A 21,926-nucleotide genomic window follows, 5' to 3' on the forward strand; every position below is an offset into this window, starting at 1 on the left:
TGATTTCATAAGGTGTTAATCAGGCCTAGACTCTGTGCTCACATTTTGGAACTTAGGCCTAGTCTGCACTTAAAACTTAGGTCAACTTAGCCATGGTGCTCATGTGCGTGAAAAAATCCAACCATTGACTGCTCTAGCAATGCTGACCTATGTTGATGCCACTGGGTCAATGGAAAAATGCTTCTTTTAACCTATCTACCATCGCTCAGGGAGGAGGAATTCCTACAATGACGGAAGCAATTATACCACCATATACCTGTAGGGTGGACATGGCCTCAGACATATCCCATGTTGTAGCACAAGAACCTTTGTACTTTGATTATTTCTAGTTGTTCATGCAGGTCTGCCAATCCACTAAATAATGACATTAAGAGGGACAAGTATCTTGTCAAACAAAGCAGGAGGCGAGCAAATGAGTGCTTCTCGTTTGACATTGAAATTAGTCAGAATAAGGATAGACAGAATTAAATTTGTTTTTATGCAGCACTTTTCCTTGCATTCCTTGCACGCTCAGAAACCCCATTTCTAAGTTTTGGGTGCCCACGGAACACATAAAAACCAGCTTTTTTACCCGATATGCAATTATTTACAAGATACAGTGTAGTGTCTGTGTAGATAAATCCAGCAGTTCCTGAAGAACTCTGAGTTTGCCTTAAGAATATTCTTTTTTCCTATGAGACACAGCTGGCCTCAGCATGGTGTATAGTGCTGTTGCTCAAACTGCATTATCAACTCGATTATAGCTCTAAATTTGATGGATTGGCTTATTGTGCCACAGCAGAGTGAGGGAATTCCAGAGAAATGATATAGGTTTGATTTTATGTAAAGGCTGAGAAATCAATATATGAGCAAGCAATACATAGACATACTACCTACCCAAAAGAAAAGGAATAAGGGTTCACGGTTGAAAATAAAGATAATATAACTGAGGCCATGTCTGTAAGGACAGCACTGCAGCAGCACAGCTATACCAATACAGGTGTGCTGCTGCAGCATGTCTGGTGAAGATTTGATGCTCTATGTTGACAGGAGAGAGCTCTCCCGTCAGCATCATAGAACCACCTCCGCCAGCAGCAGAAGCTGTGTTGTGACATAGCGCTGCGCACATGAGCGGTTATGTCTTTATAACTTATTTTGCTGGGGGGGAGGTTTCACACCAATGACATAAATTATGCCAACATAGGCTATAGTGTAGATGGCTTGGTCTACACTACGCGTTTAAACCGATTTTAGCAGCATTCAACTGATTTAATGTTGTACCCGTCCACACTATGAGGCCCTTTATATCGATATAAAGGGCTCTTTAAATCGGTTTCTGTACTCCTCCCCGACAAGAGGAGTAGTGCTAAAATTGGTATTACCATATCGGATTAGGGTTAGTGTGGCCGCAAATCAACGGTATTGGCCTCCAGGCGGTATCCCACAGTGCACCACTGTGACCGCTCTGGACAGCAATCTGAACTTGGATGCAGTGGCCAGGTAAACAAGAAAAGTCCCGCAAAATTTTGATTTTAATTTCCTGTTTGGCCAGCGGGGAGCTCTGATCAGCACGGGTGGTAATGCAGTCCCAAATCCAAAAAGAGCTCCAGCATGGACCGTACGGGAGATACTGGATCTGATCGCTGTATGGGGAAACAAATCTGCTCTATCAAAGCTCCGTGACAGAAGATGAAATGCCAAAGCGTTTGAAAAAAAATCTACAGGCTACACAGTGCTGTGTGACAAGCGTAACGGGAAGCCAGAGACTCAAATGGACGCTCATGGAGGGAGGGGGGGGGGGTACTGAGGACTCCAGCTATCCCACAGTCCACAGCAGTCTCCGAAAAGTATTTGCATTCTTGGCTGAGCTCCCAGTGCCTGTAGGTTCAAACACATTGTCCGGCGTGGTTCAGGGAATAGATCGTCAATTTACTCCTCCCCCGCCCCACGTGAAAGAAAAGGGAAAGAAATCGTTTCTTGACTTCTTTCAATGTCACTCTATGTCTACTGAATGCTGCTGGTAGACGCGATGCTGCAGCAGTGTAGAGCAGTATCCGCTCCTCTCCCCTCCCCGGTGGCAGATGGTGCAGTAGGACTGGTAACCGTCCTTGTTATCAACCCGTGAGTGCTCCTGGCTGGCTTCAGGTGAGGCTGGCCGGGGGCGCCTGGGTGAAAATAGGAATGATTCCCGGTCATTCCCAGTAGATGGTACAGAATGGCTGGTAACCCTCCTCATCATAGCAACTGGGGGCTGAGCTCCATCAGCCCCCTCCCTTTCATGTGTAAAGAAAAGATTCTGTCCTGCCTGGACTGTCATAGCACTGGGAGGCTGCCTCCCCCTCATTTTATCTCACTAACAAGTCACTGTTTCTTATTCCTGCATTCTTTATAACTTCATGACACAAATGGGGGGGACACTGTCACGGTAGCCCAGGAAGGTTGGGGGAGGAGGGAAGCAACAGGTGGGGTTGTTGCAGGGGCACCCCCCTTGAATGGCATGCAGCTCATCATTTCTGCGGGATCTGGCTCGGAGCAGCTGTACTCTCTGATACACTGCTTCTCTAGCACACTTGCCCCATATTCTAGGCAGGACTGACTATTTTTAGAAACCATAAAAGGAGGAATTGACTCGGGGAGTCATTCTCATTTTTGCCTTTGCACCCCAGGCCGACCTCAGCCAGGGGCACCCATGATAGCAGCAGACAGTACAGAAGGACAGATAACCGTCATCTCATTGCCAATTTACACTGGCAGCAGACAGTACAGAACAACTGATAACCGTCTCTGCTATCATGCAAAAGCAAATGAATGCTGCTGTGTAGCGCGGAGTATCGCCTCTGTCAGCAGCACCCAGTACACATACGGTGACTGTAAAAAAAAAAAAAAAAAAAAGCTGAACAGGCTCCATGGTTGTCATGCTATGGCATCTGCAAGGGCAATCCAGGGAAAAAGGGCACGAAATGATTGTCTGCCGTTGCTTTTCCGGAGGTAGGAATGACTGACGACATTTACCCAGAACCACCCGCGACAATGATTTTTGCCCCATCAGCCACTGGGCTCTCAACCCAGAATTCTAAGGGGCGGGGGAGACTGCGGGAACTATGGGATAGCTACGGAATAGCTACCCACAGTGCAACCCTCCGGAAATCGACGCTTGCCTCGGACCATGGACGCACACCGCTGAATTAATGTGCTTAGTGTGGCCGCGCGGACTCGACTTTATACAATCTGTTTTATAAAACCAGTTTATGTAAAATCGGAATAATCCCATAGTGTAGAGGTACCCGATGTAGCCTTAGTCAAGGAATTAAGTTGTTCAATCTTAAACAGCAGGGGAATTGGCATGGATATAGAATCAAAGTTTCTCTGACCTGCAAGATTTTGGTGTGAGCTGTACATATATAGTAAGAATGTAGAGAAACTGGAATGGATCCAGAGGCGAGTAATAAAGATGATCAAAGGGATGGATTGCAAGCCATATGAGCAAAGGTTGAACTGGGTATGTTTAGTTTGGAGATTAAGGGAGGACAAATACTTGGAAGGCTGCCTTAAAAATGGAGAAGAGTTCTCTCTTGCCCCAGAGGGCAGGACAAGAGGCAATGGGTTCAAACTACACCATAGCAGATTTAGGCTCTGTCTACACTACAGACCTTAAGGTGGCATAGTTGTACCACTGCATCTGTGCTGCTGTAAGGTGTCCCATGTAGCCGCTCTCTGCTGGAGGGAGGGAGCTCTCCTGTCGGCTTAATTAAACCACTCCCAATGGTAGCTATGTCAGTGGGAGAGCCTCTCCCACCAACAGTGCTCTCCAGACAGGCACTTTTGTCGGTGAGACTTATTTCGGTCGGGGGGGCAGGGTGTTTTTTTCTCCACATCACCGACCGACAAAAGTTTTATTGACAAAAATGCTAGTGTGGACATAGCCTTAGATTAAATCTCAGAAAAAACTTTCTAACTGTAAGAACAGTAGGATAATGAAACCGACTGCCTAAGGGGGTTCTCAAAGCTCCTTCACTGGAGGTTTTCAAAAGAAAGCTCAATAGCCATCTGTCTTGGATAGTTTAGGCACAACAAATCCTGCAGTCTTGGCAGGGAGTTAGACTAGAAGACCCTTGTGGTCCCTTCGAACCCTGTGATTCTATGATGAAAAGGAAAGAGGGACTTATGTGAAATAGACCAGTTGTAGTATTGCCAACCCTAGGAATTCAAAAATCATAAATCAGGCCCCCAAAATTATGTGATCAGCTTAAAAATCATGAGGGTTTTTTTTAATAATAGATTTTGGGTTCTTTTTCTTTGTCTCCTGGTTTTTGAGCCTTTAGAGTTTATACTTTGAAGTTTCTCTGTAACCATGATAACTAAAGACTTACTTTGTTTTTAATGAAAGCTCATATTCTCTTGTAATCACATGATTCCAGGATGTGGAGCTTTAAGAAAATCAACCACTACTATGAAACTCACAATAAAATCAGAAGAGTTGGCAATACTGCAACTTGTTAAACCATGAGAGCATCTCCAGGCTGCAAGGGCCAAATTTGCAGATGGCCTAAATATGTCTAATTTGTATGCTCCACTACCATGATTCTTTTTAACTGAATAGATGTCAATATAGTTTTGACAAGTCTTATATGATGCAAAAAGAAATTCCCATTTGCAAGCAACTGTTTTAGCACAAATGCAACCTGTGGTTGCAGTAATCTGCAACCACATAAACTGACAGAATCATCACGTTATTTTATTTGTTCTTCAGATCTGAATCTTGATTTGTGAACTTTGACCCTCTCCAGTTGTTTTCTCAGTTTGAGTTCTTGCCTTCACTCTATTTGTCTGCTCTGTAATGTTGTTTGTTGTTTTAAGGAATTCACAGTGTCTCCTTTTGCAATTCCATGCAGCATTTTCTACAGCACTGGACTTCCATGGCCAAATCATGGCTTGTTAATCACCTGGTGGAGTATTGTAATTTTATAGATGGAATATTTTTACCTCTGCTTCAGGCGCCCTGCTACCTGTCTTTGTTGCTCCTTCCCTTGCACTTTTGAGCTTCTATAGTGACTTTGCAGCTTGGGATGCGGAGACCGTTATATCTTTGCAGCTGTGACAGCATGCATGTAATTCTCTAGATCTATAAATATACAGTCTTTTCTTTTTTTAAATCACATGCTGCTGCCTGCTAAAGAAGCTTCACCGTAAAAATATATAAAAATAAAGGCTATGCAGAAAGGGCCTGATCCTCAGTCTTTACTCGCATAAGTGATTCAGTCTCACTGGGGCTACTGTCCTAAGTAAAGGCTGCTGAATCAGGCCCGAGCTCTGTACATTGGAGGTGGCCTTTGATTTTTACTATATTTATGAACCTCCTGCCAAAATGTTTATATTTTCCACTAAAAATAACCATTGTTTGAAACTGCTTTAGACATCAGGCTCCACAGAGAGGCCAGGCGCCCCAACGGAAAGTGAACCTGTGGGCCAGAAGAGCAAGGAGAGTTCAAAAGACAAAACGTCTACAACAGAGTTGAGCAAACAGGAAACCCAAGATCAGCAAGACTCCAGAGAACAGCAAACCATAACCACCGCCTCAATCCAGAATGGAGGAGACACTGCAAAGGACTCCCCCCTCAAGAAAATAGAGAAGAGACAGTCATTTGGAGGCTTTTTTAAGGGCTTAGTACGTTAAATTAATTTTTGCTTTTAAATCGGGATTCAGCTGATTTAAATGACAACCCTGCAAGCTGCCTCTTGTGAGCAGACCCCTGCACTGGTACACGCTATTAACTTCAATGGGGCGGCACTGGAGTCCACTTACACGGAGCAGCTTTCAGGATCAAGGCCTTACGGCAGCACATTTTCAGCCAGAGGCAGGGGAAAATGGGAACACAGCTGCCAATCAACATTTAAGCAGATGGAAAATATCTTGGGAACATATGTGTGGATTTTTCTTTGCTACTTTATTGTGTGGCATTTCACACCCCTGAAATTTAGATTTTTTGGGAAAATTATGTTGACTGAACATCTGAACTCTCATGAGCTTGGGGGATGCTTGCACATCTAGTGCTTGTTCGGGGTATAAAATGGGTATGGCTACTTCTGCTTCCCTTCTCTCATTCATCTAGTGAGGCCTTGGTGAGCAAGGTTGTTGTTGTTGTGTTGGTCTCAGGATATGAGAGAGACAAGGTGGGTGAGGTAATATCTTTTATTAAATCCCCCAAAGAAAAACAATGTGGGTAAAACCAGACAACCACTAAGCTCTCAAATAACTGACACAGAAAAAAATGATAAGACAGAAATACCCTAACACCTGCGGGTGAATGCTTTTTACAAAACCATCACTCTCCATATCTGACCTCTCAGTCCTCATCCTCAAAGAAAAGTTGCACTACACCTTCAAAAGATGAGTGTGGGAGCTAAAATTCATAACCTTGCTAGACATTAAAAATCATGAACGGAGACACTGATTTTCTGTCGCATTACAACAATCTGCAATCTACTAATCCTCCTTTGTCCTATGACTGCAGAGGTGTTCATTCCCCACTTCATTGTGAATAGTCTCTTGCAACATGTGTTAACTCCTTATGCTTAACAATCTGTCCCACCTTGTATTTAGCTGGGAGCCTCTGATTACATTTCCCAGACCTGAAGAAGAGCTCCCTGTAGCTCAAAATGTGTCTCTTTCAGCAGCAGACATTGGCCCAATAAAAGATATTACCTCACCGGCACTGTCTCTCTCATGGCGAGCAATGCAAAAGCTAGTTCACAGATAGCCACTTGCCTCTGTTAAGAAGCCTTCTCTCTAAACAAACAGTGCCAAGAACAGAGGACTCAAGCATTTTCTAGTAGCTTTTCATAAAATCAATTGGCAGGAAGCAACTTGTTCTGCTCTCCCTACCACAACAGACAGACTGAGTACAATGTGCTGTGGGATCACTCCTGACTTCAGACCCTCATCCAAGGCTAGCCACATCTTTTTACATTCCAAATGGACATTGCCAAGAATACCCACTGCTGGGAAGAACACAAAACGATGAGGTCACTTTAGCTGTAATGAATCTGGTTGTGATAGGTTAATTTTAAACCTTTTTTTCTCCCCGGCTCTGCTCATAAGGTGGCTAGGAAAGAAAATAAAACTGAGCCAACCACCACTGCCTAGAAGAGGAAAAAGCAAGTAGAACAGAATTTAAATTGACACTGATTTGAAAACTAGCCCTTTTCGAACATTACATTATAAAGTTAAGCTGTTGTTCAGAACAATATGACTCAGTTTGTGGCAGATGTTTTTCCACATCATAAGGAATGTTTGTTTTACATTCATTTCACAGAATTGTGATCTATCCTACACTGTGCTAGTTTCATTACAAAAAATTTGTATATTGGCCAGGGAAGGAGACCGAAAGAAACTTAACTCTTTCTGCACGATCTCTTCATAATAACGAAGCCACTTACATATATGTTAAACAGGGGGGGGGGAAATTGTATCATTTAGAGGCCTTGAGTGAAATCCTGGCCGCCTTAAACTCTGGGGGTATTTTGCCATTGAAATCAGTGGAGCCAGGATTTCACCCCAGATGTTCAGGGATGCTAAGTATAACAATTTCCATTGACTTCCATTCATCTGCAGCCAGTGATTAATTCATGCTGGGACTTGCCATGGTTGAGCCCCAGCACCTCTAGGCTTGGCAGTTCATAGGCCCAGCACCACTGTGCTCGCCACATCAGTTATGAAAGTAAAAAATTGCTTGAGCTGCAGCACCTCTTTCATTACAAATTAAGCCCTGTCTGCAGCTCCCACTGAAGTCAAGGGTAGATCTTGTTGCTCAGCTTTCTCTGGGAGAAGCAGGACCTTGTTTATACCTACTGTTTGTATCTTGTACAAACTGGTCCCAGTTATTAGATATGTGCTTCCGAGTGTGTGTGTCCTTTCCACCCACCCAAATCTGTGTGCAAGTCTCCAATATGCACAAGTATATAAATGTGTGTGTATGCACCACATGACTGACAAGCATACAGTGTGTTCACGTGTCTGGAAAACTCAGCTCATATTATGTATATTTGAAACCAATCCCACTTTGGCCAACAGCAGAATTTGAACCTGAAACCTTCTGGTGTAAAACCGTGTGCTTCTATTGCTTGATCTAAAGCAGTGCTTCTCAAAGCCGGTCCGCTGCATGTTCAGGGAAAGCCCCTGGTGGTCTGGGCTGGTTTGTTTACCTGCCGCGTCTGCAGGTTTGGCCGATCACGGCTCCCACTGCGGCACCCAGTGGGGGCTGTGGGAAATGGCACGGGATGAGGGATGTGCTGTCCGCCCTTCCCGCAGCCCCCATTGGCCTGGAGCAGTGAACCGCGGCCAGTGGGAGCCGTGATCGGCCGAACCTGCAGACCCAGCAGGTAAACAAACTGGCCCAGACTGCCAGGGGCTTTCCCTCCACAAACGGCAGCCCGACTTTGAGAAGCACTAATCTAAAGGATTTAGCTGGCAGCTGTAGTAGATTTGTTAACCTCTTATGTGAACTGAGGAGAAGGAGTCCTCACATGGGTTACAAGTTGACCAGGCAAATATTTACTACCTCTATTGTTTCTAGAGATAATGGAGAATTGCATGGTTTGAATTCTGCAGAAATTAAATACTGTGTCCTTTCTCAGTCAAAATTCTCACTGAAGTCAATGAGTGAAAAAGATAATAATTCTTTATTTTGTACTGTGTCATTCATACAAGCTGCATCCAGAAACTTTTCATACAGCTAGGCCATATCTACACTAGCACTTACATCAGCAAAACTTTTGTCCCTCATGAGTGTAAAAAAAACTCACCTTCCTAAGCGACAAATTTTGCTGGCATAAGCACTCATGTGCACGGCCTTGTGTCAGTGGGAGACGCTGTCCCACTGACATAGCTACCACCTTGAGCTGGTTTTATTATGTTGACAGGAGAGGTCTCTCCCATTGGCATAACATGGCTACATGAGCGCTCTTCCTGCAGCACAGCTGTATTGGTACAGTTGTGCTGCTGTAAGCTTGTAAGTGGAGACATGGCCTTAAATAGCGATAGCATTAGAATAATTGCAAAGAGATTAGGAGGCAAACAAGAGAATATGTTTTTATATGAAAGTCAGTGGGGCAGGAAGATTTCTCAGACACAGAGTAGAGAAGGCTTTTGCACCAAGAGAGGTGAGATTGTGTGCAGAAAAAGAGGGATACTGCTACAAGCAAGTAAAGTGAAGGGAGAATAAAAAGAGAGAGTCTGAGATATTTTTCTTTGCTACTTGGTATTTCTCTTGCCTGATAATATTTTGGCCATGCAATGCATCATTTTCTGTTGCATTAACAGAGCCCTAAAATACTCTGGTATCTTTCCTCTTTCGTGAGCAGAATAACTCCTTCTATATGTATGTATATAGTGGAAAGGTTTTAGATTTATAGTTTATCTGACCAGTTGGCTAGCTCTTCAACTGGGAAAGACAATCCATTACCAGATCTTGCTGCACAGAGGAGAGGATGTTTTGACCTCTCCAGTCAGGAAGAATATTCAGTGTTTAAAACAGAAGTGTTCCCCAGATTGAAATATTTGACAGCATAATACCACTCCTTCAGACATTTATGACTCAATTTTTTACCCATATCTAAGGATGTCAATCCCCAATCCTTCCAAAGACCAACACTTTACAATATAGCAATGATAGTTCTGAGGAGACCCAACCAAAAAAAGTGGCAAAGTCCACACCACAAATTGTAATGGTTAAACTCAGTGTTAGACTATACATAAACCACTCATAGTATCGTCCATTCAAAGCATCAGTCCAGAAATCTGGCAACAGTTTCTCTGATAAAGTGCTGAGCTCTGGACTGATAAAATGGGGATAGAAGATATTTTAGCAGAAGTGGAGGTTCTCTAGACCTTACTTGTCTCTATTGTGCATTTTCATGGCAAAGTCCACTGGATTGTCCCCTGAATTCTGGCCAGCTGTTTTAAAAAACGCTCTGCCCTGAAAGTATTGATTCTTCTGGAAAAGGATACAGTATAACGGGAACGCAATGTGCAGGGATGCACTAGATTAGAAAGTTGAGATCAGGCATCTGTTCCTAGCTACTAGTGGAACAGATTATGCTATTGACAAAATTACAGCACCGATAGCACAGGTCTGTCAGAGAACAAAGGTCACTGACTATCTGAATTTCATTGAAAAAAGCTACACAATTCTGTGTCTGTTACATAAGCAAAAGAGGAATTCACAACATAAACTGCAAAGGAATTTAGGGTAGAGTGAGAATCAGGAAAATGTACATTTACTAAAGCTTGGGATTAATAGCCTGATTTTTGGAAATAGGACAACTCAAAATAAAATAAATGGAACCTGTAGGTATTCCACACATGAAAACATTCTCAGGAACTATCTGAATCAGTCTCTTCAGTACAGTGTGCGCAGAGGCAATGCTTTTGTTGAGTGCGCTCTGAATCAGAACTGCCATTCTATCATTACAGTCCTGATCTCACACTTAGATACAATCCAAATTAAATGTGTTACAGGGTAGCCCTCAAAGAGGCTGCCCAGGAATAACTGAGAGCAGAGTTTGGACTGATGGGAACCATGCCCACGTATCTGAGGGCAGATCTGGGACTTGCTTATTACAACAGAGGTATCAACACTTTGTTTCATAGACATAAGAGCCTTGAAAATTCTAGATAAGAAGAATCACAGACCAGCGTCCTTTCCAGCTTCCAGTTTTATTTAGCAAGCCACTTTGAAAATTGGTGCAGCGATCAGGATGTACTATAGGTGAACATTAATAAATGATGCTATTTGGCAAGTGTGCTAAGTCAGTCAAAATAAGTTCACTTCTCGCCTGCAGTATTTATAGGAAACAGGGCAAACAATAGTATCTTATTTCTCAAGTTAATGTATTTATGCATTGCACAGACAGTTACAGCTGACAGACTTCAAGCTAATCATCTAACATTGGGAAATCTTTTAATTGATGTTCAGACTCTTTTTACTGGCTCAATTTGGAATGACTAGCTTGTTTTGTGTTGATTGATAATTATGGTCAACTACCAATGTTGATGCATTTAAAAAGACAGCTTGTGCTGCCTGCAGGGCATAACCAGTTAGAAGCCATCTAGTTCTAGACACAGTGGTTCAAATTCAACTTTGGTGTAAGCGGGGGCAACTCAGTTACAATCACTGGAGTTGCACCTGCCTGCATCTGGGTCAATACAGATTGCACAGGATAGAACAGTGCCCTCTTTGGCCAACTGAGGTGATGGTGGTGATTCTTAAGAGTGGAGAGGTGTTATACTGCAATTTTTTAGAACTAGAAAAATAAAATGGCCAGCAGGTCAATAACATGTCAAAGTATCTGCTGTTGCTTCACGAGCAAGGGGGAGGATTCCCTAACCATGCTAGTCTGGCTAGTTTTCGTTTCTCCCACTTCTCTGTGAAACTGTATGTCCCAGAGTGCAACTCTCCATGCATTATTGGTGCCACCCTGTGTGCACGTCCTCTTCAGGCAACAGACCCACTGCTGAAGTTGTGAGTGATAGATGTCTAGATTTTCCAATAACGTACTAAATATACACAGTTTGACAGAATGGTAGGTATGGCTATGTAAGCCTAGCTAACACATAGCACTGGTCTACTGCAGGAAATCTTTTAACTGGTTTTAAATATGGTTTACGAAACTAAATTTTAAAATGGATTAGCTGTGTAGTTTAGACATGGGTTTGGATTGAGACTGTTTAAGAAGCCTGTCCTTCAGAATTATTCAACTGATTTTTGCATATTTCTATTTATTGTGCTGGCTTCAAGATGACTAAAAATGGGCCAGGGCACCCCAAATCACCTAAAACTGGCTTTACAGTATGGTTTAATTGCTTGGAAAATTTCACCTAATGTAAGAAAGAGCCATGTCTGTGTTGTGAATAGAACTGATGCAACTTAACCATGGTTGTTATAATCGGGACAGAGAAGTGTCATGAACAGTTACCAGAACAGTTGGGTTTGTAGTGTAGACAGGGCATTACAAATGCAATATCATTATGGCATTTTCAAATATCTATATACGTAAATGTTCCTTTAAACTGGGAGCAGAACTCCTAAGCCTTTTTGAAGAGCTCTAGTATGGGTGCAGTCAGGGCTGCCCAGAGGATTCAGGGGGCCTGGGGCAAAGCAGGGGAACTGCGGCACTTGTATTCACCCAGCGGCAGTCCGGGTCTTTGGCAGCATTTCGGTGGCAAGGTGCCCTCCAGTCACTCCCTGTCTTCGGCAGCACTGAAGGGCCCCCCACCGCCAAAATGCCACCGAAGACCCGGACCGCCACTGGGCCAGGGCTCACGGGGCCCCAGCGGGGCCTGGGGCAAATTGCACCACTTGCCTCCACCCCTCTGGGCGGCCCTGGATGCAGTAACCAGTTTAGACAATGATATTTTACTGAGAACTATTCTTGTACCACAATAATATAGCATGGTTGGTTAGTGCAGTTCTCTGAAAACAATAACCAGAGAGAATGAGCAAAAGCTATGTTGAGGTATAGTTGTGGCTTGCACCATTTTACTCCCATTGTGGGGAGTGTGCAGATGTGGCTCCAGCTCTCAGTAGTATTTAAAACTGATTAAAGGAGGAGAATTAAGGAGAGAAGAGAAGTAACATCAATGGAAATGTCTGTTTGCAAAGAACTAAAACATAATTGCAGATGTAATTGTTCTTTGGCATTGTTCAATTATTTTTACATTTCTATATATTCTTCCTCAGGGGCCAAAACGGATGTCTGATGCTGAAGTGCAAACAGATCCAGTGTCTATTCTACCTGCTGGAAAATCCAAGTAATTAATATGCTTGGCTGCTGAAGAATCATCCACTCTCTCTGAGCTCCCTTGCAGTAAAGATGTCTCATTATTTTCCTTTATATGGTCGTCATCAAAAGAGGGCCATGCTGAAGGCTAAAGGCAACGTTTGTGTACATTTGAGGTGTATCATTTACAGAATTTGTTCATTAGACGTTAGTAAGTAACTGTAAAGGTCACTGAGAAACATTCTGTAATATTATAATTAAAGGGAGGTCATGTGAATGATTTTTAAGTCTATGGGGGTGAGAGAAAGTATAGGTGAGGTCAGCAAGTTGCAGTGAAAAAGATGAATAGCAGAGTAAATGCATGTGATGAAAGGAATGCAGTTTTTGTGGCAAAGCAGTAAACAAAGAATTCTCAGCTACAGAGCTTTAAAGCAGTCATGAAAAAAATCATATTTTGATAAAATTTATATTTAAAAGTAAATACCAACCAATCCTTATGTAGTTTGTCATTATGCTGTAATTAGCAAGGTCTGCAGTATAATAGAATCAGTGATTTTAAGATTATGCTTCAGATTGGTCTGCATATTATTAATGTAAATTAAAAGGCTAAAATGCAAAGACTTGAAATGATTTAAAGCACAGGTTCTTTGGCTTGGTGAGGTAGAATAACAAATACAAATACTTAAACTATTCATAAAGCACAAGGGGGCGCTAGTATCTCCACTATACTACTAATTCAGAGGATGTCTCTACAATCTTATGTTAATTTTTTTCAGATTTAGAAAAAATAAAAACCTTAGTTGTTTTGTCAGTTACTCATCTCCATTCATATTTGTAATTAATCCTAATAAAAAGCAACCCTAAGACTGACCAGGATTCTCTCTTCTTTACCAAACTCTTGTAATAATCAGGGTTAATAAATTTTACAAATGATTTCAGATTTCTGTGGTTAATTAAACCCTTATACTAACTCAAACAGGGAACTGTGGGACTGACATTTTAATGCATAGTAGCATCTGAATTATAGATTATTAAATCATACATAAATCAATATATAACCAAATGTGTTTCCTTTAAAAAAAAATCATTTGCATCTTTAGTCCGTAACTGAAGATCTTTATACATGGACTCAGGCTGTCCCTGTTCTTTGATCATTGATATGGAAGCAAGGATAAATTACACATCCACACCATGCTTAGCAGTGGAATAAATATGTCATACTCCCTCAGTGCAAGAATCGATTAGAACTGAATTCAGATTTCAAACTTCAGTCCTTTCCAGATATCATCATTGTAGGCAGATGGATTCTATAGCATCTGCAGAACTATATTCCTGATTAGTATTATGAAAGAAGAGGTGAAGAGATCTGTCTGTCTCATTAGGATCCTTTGTAGGTAGAAAATAATGCTTCAGTAGGCCTCTCAAACCCATAGTCTTACAACTGATTACCAAAACTAGTGCCAGCATCAGAAAGCTACAATGGTCTTTTAATAATTACAGCACTGTCTGTTCTTCTCCCAACCACAATGGGCCTTTAATCTGACTTCATGTATAGTGATATAAATCAAGAGTAATTGTAGAAAACCACTATATGCGTCGTGGGCCTGATCCACAACATACTGGTTTTACACCTATATTATTCTATTGACTGCATTGAGTTAATTCTCATTTACACTGGTGCAAATGACAGGAGAATCAGTCCTGTTATATCCAGCTTGATCAGATTTAAGTTAACGTCCCATTTTCTCACTGTTCCACTTCACACAGGAAAGTTTAATGTGGCACTAAACCAGCAATAAGCCTGCTACTTTCACTGATGCAAGGCATGTTGATACCAGCATAGCTGCAGCCACAATAGAGGTTGTAGCAGAATAACTCTTTCAGTTACAAAAAAAACAAAACAAAACAAAAGGTCACTCTCCTAAGCTGACTTGTTATAAAGCTAAAAAGTCTGTATGAAGGCCAGACCTTCCTTAGAAGAGAAATTTATCTCTACAATGGAATCAGAGAAGTGACTGCCACACAGAGTAGTATGAATAATGTTTGTTTGTTTTTTGTTCACTGACATTTTTAGGGGGGGGAAAACATTTCAGGTCTTTGGGGGGGGGGTACAGGGTGGCACAAATAAAAAGTGTAAAAAAATAATTTGAACATTTTTATTTCAACAAAATCTAAACATTTTATTTCCATCTCAACCTTTTTAAAGTCAAATTTAAGGAAATTTTGAAACCAGTCACATTGAAACAATTTTTCAGTTCAAAAAAGTCAAGAGCGATTGCAGATGACCTTCATGCCACTGAGTGGCTAATACTGACGAAATAGTGGTTAGCGTCGGCAGGGCCCCGTTACACAGGAACTACCCCTTTCATTTGATTCCCCTCTGATAACAGGAAGATTACAAGCTCTGAAGAAGCAGCGTCAGCCTTCTCATAAAGCAGCACAACATGCAGCCCTAAGAGGGAAAAAAAGGTCGTAGGGGACGAATACACCATTCAGTTGAGCTTCCTTGATCCCAGTGCCATGTTACTAAATTTAAATATTTTTTAGATGGTAGATGTTCACATAAAGTAAAGATTGAGAGCTTATTCGGGAGGCAGGGCTTTGTTAAAGCCAGAGCCAAAGACAAAGGGAAAGGTTGCTAATGTTTCTTGGTTCCCAGACCAAAATACTGCGTTGAGCCCCAGTTGTCAAGAAATCACATGAAGAACTGTACTGAATCAGCTCTATCTTTATATTTAAGCTTTTGAATAGCAAATCACACTACTTCAGAATGTTGCAAAATATCCAGTGATCTTAAAGTAGAATTTTTAAAGAAATAAAAATTTAAAGCCAAAACTGCTGTCTGGGGAATAAGTAAACTTCCTAGGAAATGAGTTTAAATAAATAGCTGCCATTCGCATAAGAAATGCCTCCCTGCAACTGACAGTGATTTATGGCCTGCCCTCCATAAAAGAGCTCATTCAACAGTTAAGTTGTTCTGCGCTCCACAGCCATGTGTTCTGCTCGTTACAGGATTAGTTTTCTTTCAGCCAGGCTATGCACTGGAAATGCAGAAAAACAATTAGATTTTTCAACCTGCAAACAAATTCTCTCTTTGAAAAAATTGCCAGGTGCCCAACTTTGTTAAATGAGAAGAGGCCAATAGTTGATATTTTCAAGCCTGGAATTGTCCTGAGCTGACTCAGTAGCACAACGTGAGCAAACCAATGTAATTTCCAGTGTCAAACAGTCTGATGTGGATTTTATGCAGAAATAGAAGCGGAATTTTAAAAACAGCTAAAATATGGAATTTGATTTTAGTGTTTTATTTCTATACTAAGTATTGCCTAGAGACCTGTAAAAAACAGAGCCCCATTCTTCCCCCCAGCTGTCTGGCTGCCTGCATCTAATGGTTGTCTTTTGCCTTCTATTTAGACAAGTCTTTGGGGCAGAAAGCATCCTTTTTGCTGTGTGTTTGTACAGCACCTAGCACAATGGGGTCCTGGTCCATGACTGAATCTTGTAGGTGCTACAGGAATACAAATCAACAATTGTGCTAAGCACTGTACAGACACAGACGAGCTCCTTGCCAAAGAGCTTAGGCCCAGATCCACAAATGGCTCTTAACTTCCATTAAAATCAATACTTTTGTAGATCTGGGCCATACAATCTAAATAGGCAAAGGGTGGGGAAAATTAAGTGTCATTATCCCTCTTTTATGGATGGGAAACTGAGGCACAACAAAATTCAGACTGAGTGCTTTTGAAAATCTGACCCTAAGTGACTTGCCTAGAGTACCTCAAGGAATCTGCAGCTGGGAACTGAACTTGGTTTAAATGGGTCCTAGTTCAGTGCCGTTCCTGCAAGATCCTTTTCTGATTCAATTATTAATGCTACTGATATTACATTTTTTTCCTCTGGCTTTCCCTACATGTGGGTCAAGAAGAGGAAGACTGGTTTGTGACTAGAGATCAAGATAAAGTTCTGTAGATGCTTATATTTAAAAAAATGCATGTTGTCCAGGATGCTACTGAAGTGAAATCAAAAAGAAATAAAAACTATTCAGTACATTAAATAAAGTAGATTAATTATGGAAGCTTTGTGGCATAGATATTATTCCTATAACATTCTTATCTGATAGGAAAAAAAGCTTTAATAAACAACCAAACTGAACTTCATGCAAATGTAGAATTGCTCATGGTGTGTGCCTATACAGGTGGTGGCTCTGCTGAAGATTTACACCTTATTGTATATTTAACATTTTCATATTAGGGCATGTCTTCACTAGCAACAGCAGCAGTGCTTTAATATGGCTGTGTAGTCACGGCACCAGCATCGGGAGAGAGCTCTCCCAGCACTATAAAAAAATCACCTCTACAAGGAGCGTAGCTATCGGCACTGGGAGCGTAGCTATCGGCACTGGTGCCCTGTCTACACTGGTGCATTACAGTTCTGAAACTTGCAGCGCTCAGGGCTCTGAGTGAGAAAGTTGCAGCACTGTAAAGTGCCAGTGCAGACAAATCCTTAATAACCACATAGGGCCTGGTTCTGGTCTCACTTAGGCTTAGGGTGACCAGATGTCCCGATTCTATAGGGACAGTCTTGATTTTTGGTTCTTTTTCTTATATAGGCTATTACCCTCCACCTCCATCCCGATTTTTCACATTTGCTGTCTGGTCATCCTACTTAGGCTAAGTCTACACTACAGACCTTACAGCTATACCTCTGCAGCCGTAGGATCTCCCATGTAGCCACTCTGCCAACAGGAGAGAGCTCTCTCATCAGCATAATTAAACCACCCCCAACAAGCGGCGGTAGCTATAGCACTGTCCACACTGGCGCTTCTATCACTGAAACTTATGTCGGTCAGCCCTATATGTCTACACCAGTGGTCTCCAAAGTGGCGTGCGTGCACCCCAGGGAGTGCGCAAGAGGATCCTTCAGGGTGTGTGGCAGGAGGAGCACCACCAGAACAGTGCTGCTTCAGAAGTTTGGGCAGCTTTTTTTTTGCTTCGGCAGTTCGAGTGGGAGTCTGAGCGGCTTTATTTATTTATTGCTTGGGGCAGCAAAAATAGTAGAGCCGGCCCTGCAGCGCGGCACAGGGTGCATGCTCAAAAAATGTTTACTGATAAAGGTGCACGATCAAAAAAGTTTGGAGACCACTGGTCTACACTACTGCAGTAAGTCGACCTACGCTACGCAACTCCAGGTACGTGAAAAATGTAGCTGGAGTCAACGTACCTTAGGTTGAGTTACTGTGGGGTCTACACTGCGGGAGGTCGATGGGAGAAACTCTCCCGTCAACTTACCTTACTCGTTGGGGTAGAGTACAAGGGTCGACTGGCATGTGATCTGCTGCCGATTTGGCGGGTCTTCACTAGACCCACTAAATTGACTGCCGGTGGATTGATCTCAGAGCGTCAATCCTGGCTGTAGTATAGACATAGCCTGACAAAAGTTTTACCAACAAAAGTGCTAGTGTAAATATAGCCTTACATTGCACTTAATCAAAAGCATCCTTATGTGAGTCAGATCCGAATCCTATCAGATCAGAATCTTACCCATTGTGTGCAATGGCTTCTTTGCTTTAAGAGATTAGGAGCCAGATTCAGATCTGAGATCCCAATCTAGCTCTGCAAGTGGGTAACAAAGCACCGGCCAGCATGTGCAGATGAATTTCAAATTGCAAAGTGAGTAAGAGCACCAGTTTATATGGTTAAGCTGCTGTCTGTTGTGCCTATAGCAGTTCACAAGATTCATTTCAGCTGATTTACAAGACAAAATCCATTGTTTAATATAACAAAAATAGTACATCCTTTGTGAAGTGATAAGCAGAAAGTGCTACTAGCATCTGCAGAGGGATTTGGCCACGTTTTGGGGGTTACATGTGGAACTGCTCTAAGGGCTTGTCTACATCAGAAAGTTGCAGCGCTGGTGAGGGAGTTACAGCGCTGCAACTTTGAAGGTGTACACATCTGCAGGGCACCACCAGCGCTGCAACTCCCTGTTTGCAGCGCTGGCCGTACTCCCGTTTTGTCTCGGGTGTAGAGGATCCAGCGCTGGTGATCCAGCGCTGGTAATCCAATGTAGACAGTTACCAGCGCCTTTCTTGACCTCCGTGGAAGGAGGAAGCCTCTGGTAATCAAGCTGGTTTCCTTTCCCGGTTTGCTCTCTTGGTCCCGGAGCCACCCAGCAAACCGCAGGGAAGGAGACCTGCTTGCTCGGGGTTCCGGGACCGAGAGAGCAAACCAGGAAAGGAGACCAGCTTCGCCGCGGTTTGCTCTCGCATTCCCGGAGCCACCCAGCAAACCGCAGGGAAGGAGACCTGCTTGCTCGGGGTTCCGGGACCGAGAGAGCAAACCGGGAACGCCGCGGTTTGCTCTCTCAGTCCCGGAGCCACCCAGCAAACCGCAGGGAAGGATACCTGCTTGCTCGGGGTTCCGGGACCGAGAGAGCAAACCGCGGCGAAGCTGGTTTCCTTTCCCGGTTTGCTCTCTCGGTCCCGGAACCCCGAGCAAGCAGGTCTCCTTCCCTGCGGTTTGCTGGGTGGCTCCGGGACCGAGAGAGCAAACCGCGGCGTTCCCGGTTTGCTCTCTCGGTTCCGGAACCCCGAGCAAGCAGGTCTCCTTCCCTGCGGTTTGCTGGGTGGCTCCGGGACCGAGAGAGCAAACCGCGGCGTTCCCGGTTTGCTCTCTCGGTCCCGGAACCCCGAGCAAGCAGGTCTCCTTCCCTGCGGTTTGCTGGGTGGCTCCGGGACCGAGAGAGCAAACCGCGGCGAAGCTGGTTTCCTTTCCCGGTTTGCTCTCTCGTCCCGGAACCCCCCTTGAAGCCGCCCAACAGCGCTGCAGTGTGGCCACATCTAACACCACTTGCAGCGCTGGTTGCTGTAAGTGTGGCCACTCTGCAGCGCTGGCCCTATACAGCTGTACTAATACAGCTGTAACAACCAGCGCTGCAAAATTTTAGATGTAGACACGGCCTAACTTCCATATGTGCACTTGAGAATATCAGTGAAGAGCCTGGAATGGCTACAGACTCCACCTTTTCTGGATAAACACCCTAGGTCTTTACTGGCAGTTTGAGCAGTTTAGCCATTCTGACAGCACAAAAACAGGAAATTCTGCATCAGCCCTGACTAAGGCTGAAGATCCCTCAGCATAAAGCATGCATTATTATTTGTTGTTTTTTAAAAAAGCCACACCAATGAGAAGCCTTGGAGAATAAGTCTCTTATCAAGACTCCTTAGTTTTACTTAATCATTTCCTATTAAATCTGTTGCCTAGTAAACCATTAAAAAGAATTCAAGCTACATGAAAGGAAGCATTAACCATTTGTGTTTAAATCAGTAAAGAACAAAGTCCAAACTTCTTCCTTATCTCACCGCACTGTGTACAGGTAATGCAGCACTGGAGGTATTTGAGATTATCCACTCTTATCTAAGGATTTTTTTTTTTAAACATGCAGAATTTCCTGAAAGAAGAGAAAAGCACTTTCTGATATTGCAGTCTGTTGACTGCATGTATCTTTAGTACAGCAGGGCAGGAAGCAGAACTCTGATGTAAACAAACCCCAGACCGTTGACAAGTTCAGATCAAGATTTGAACATTGAAGATCCACCTCAATTAAAGCACTTAGAGAATTTTTAAATAAATTTTAACCCTAATAAATTCTTCATTACAAATAGGGGAAAGGGGATGAATTTGCAATAATTTAAATTTTTCTCACATAAAGTTTATTTTTGTCAATTTTTTCCAACCGGCTATAGGGCCAGATCCTCAGTTGGTGTAAGTTAACATCACTGACTTCACGGAAGCACATTCATTTGTACCAACTGATGATTTGGCCCCTACTAGTTATAGGTCTCAGTCCAAACTTGGGATGAAGAACAAACAGAAAATTATAATTCAGTGACATTAATTGTGGATGATCCCTGCTTGTAGTGGAGTGATGCTTTCTGTATCCATGATATAGTATGTCCAGCCTAAACAACTGACAGTTATAAAAAAGAGGAATGATGTCTTGAGTATGCCAGAAGGAAAGCTCTGCTGGCTACTTAACACGACGGGTTCTGCTTGCAATGCAAAGTTACTCTATGAATTGGCCCTTCTTTGGATCTGTGTTATAGGGTGCACAGAGCCCATGCTGTCACAGACATTAAAGGATTAACAGCTCCTCAGCTGGGGCTGATTGGTAGCCCTGCAAAAGCTGGAGAGATAAAAAGGCTGCAGGGCAGAAGGGAGAGATGGCTATCAAGGAGCCCACTGAGAGCAGGGGTCTTCATCAGTGGACAAGTGGGAAGCTGCCCAGATAGTCGGACCTCCAAAAGAAGAGGATCACAGAATGTGAGTATGGGAAACAGCCTACAAGAGACACATAGTAGGAAGCAATAAGCGATGGGAGAAACTGATTCCAAGCGCTTCACACAGGATCCCTAGACTGGAACCCTAGGTTCCTCTACCAGCGCTAGTCTCTCCCCTCTCAGGGCAGTAAAGCCTGAAGAACAAAGGGATCTGAACCCCCAAAAGCCAGACACTACTGACCCTTCACTACTGGTCTCCTGACCCACAAGACTATTTACTGCCCTGAGAGGGGGTATACTATTAAACATCTGGCTGGAATCATAGTGAGGTATTACCAGATGTGAGTCTAAATGGAGATTGGGCAAACAAAGGGGAAACTGAAGCAGACTTGTCCTAACACCCTGAACCAAGTTGGGGGGGACGCCATTGGCTGAAGAAACCCCAACAGACAGTCCATAGGACACACTAATAGTATATATAGGCTTCCTTTTGGAAATGCATGCTGAACAGACAATTAAAATAATGATACCTGTGCTGCCTAGAAATCATAGTTGCCCATAGGCTTATGCTGCAACCTTATTTAGACTGAATAGTCTTTTAACTATCAGGCAATATCTCTGGGGCCAAATCCTACAAATAGTTGATTAGAACATTGTACATATCAATAATGCTGTGTTGCTTGGCCATCTGTGTCCATTTGACCATACAGAAGTTTACACAGTGATTAAAAATATAAGATAGCAGTGAGTAATATCTGTGGTATCTTCTCTGAATGTTGACACACCCAGCCAAATTCTGCTTTGTTACACCGCTGTAAGTCTAGAGAAACCCCAAAGACTTCACCTGTGTTACTTCAGATTTACACCACAGTAATGAGATCAGCATCTGTCC

The 21,926-nt window shown here is 43.0% G+C and overlaps 1 protein-coding gene across 4 annotated transcripts in view; it reads left to right on the forward strand.

Annotated features, from left to right (window-relative positions):
• BCAS1 (breast carcinoma amplified sequence 1) overlaps nt 1-13,694 on the forward strand; it is a 100,565-nt gene extending 86,871 nt beyond the window's left edge. For all 4 annotated transcript variants that reach the window (XM_030533496.1, XM_030533498.1, XM_030533495.1 and 1 more), the window contains 2 exons: nt 5,393-5,644; nt 12,717-13,694. In XM_030533496.1, coding sequence (XP_030389356.1) covers nt 5,393-5,644; nt 12,717-12,791 — 327 coding nt within the window. In that variant the 3' untranslated portion in view covers nt 12,792-13,694. The remainder of the gene's footprint in view (nt 1-5,392; nt 5,645-12,716) is intronic.
• The last annotated feature ends 8,232 nt before the right edge of the window (nt 13,695-21,926 follow it).

Source organism: Gopherus evgoodei, chromosome 14 (genome assembly GCF_007399415.2).
Source record: "Gopherus evgoodei ecotype Sinaloan lineage chromosome 14, rGopEvg1_v1.p, whole genome shotgun sequence".
NCBI classification, from domain to species: Eukaryota; Metazoa; Chordata; order Testudines; family Testudinidae; genus Gopherus; species Gopherus evgoodei.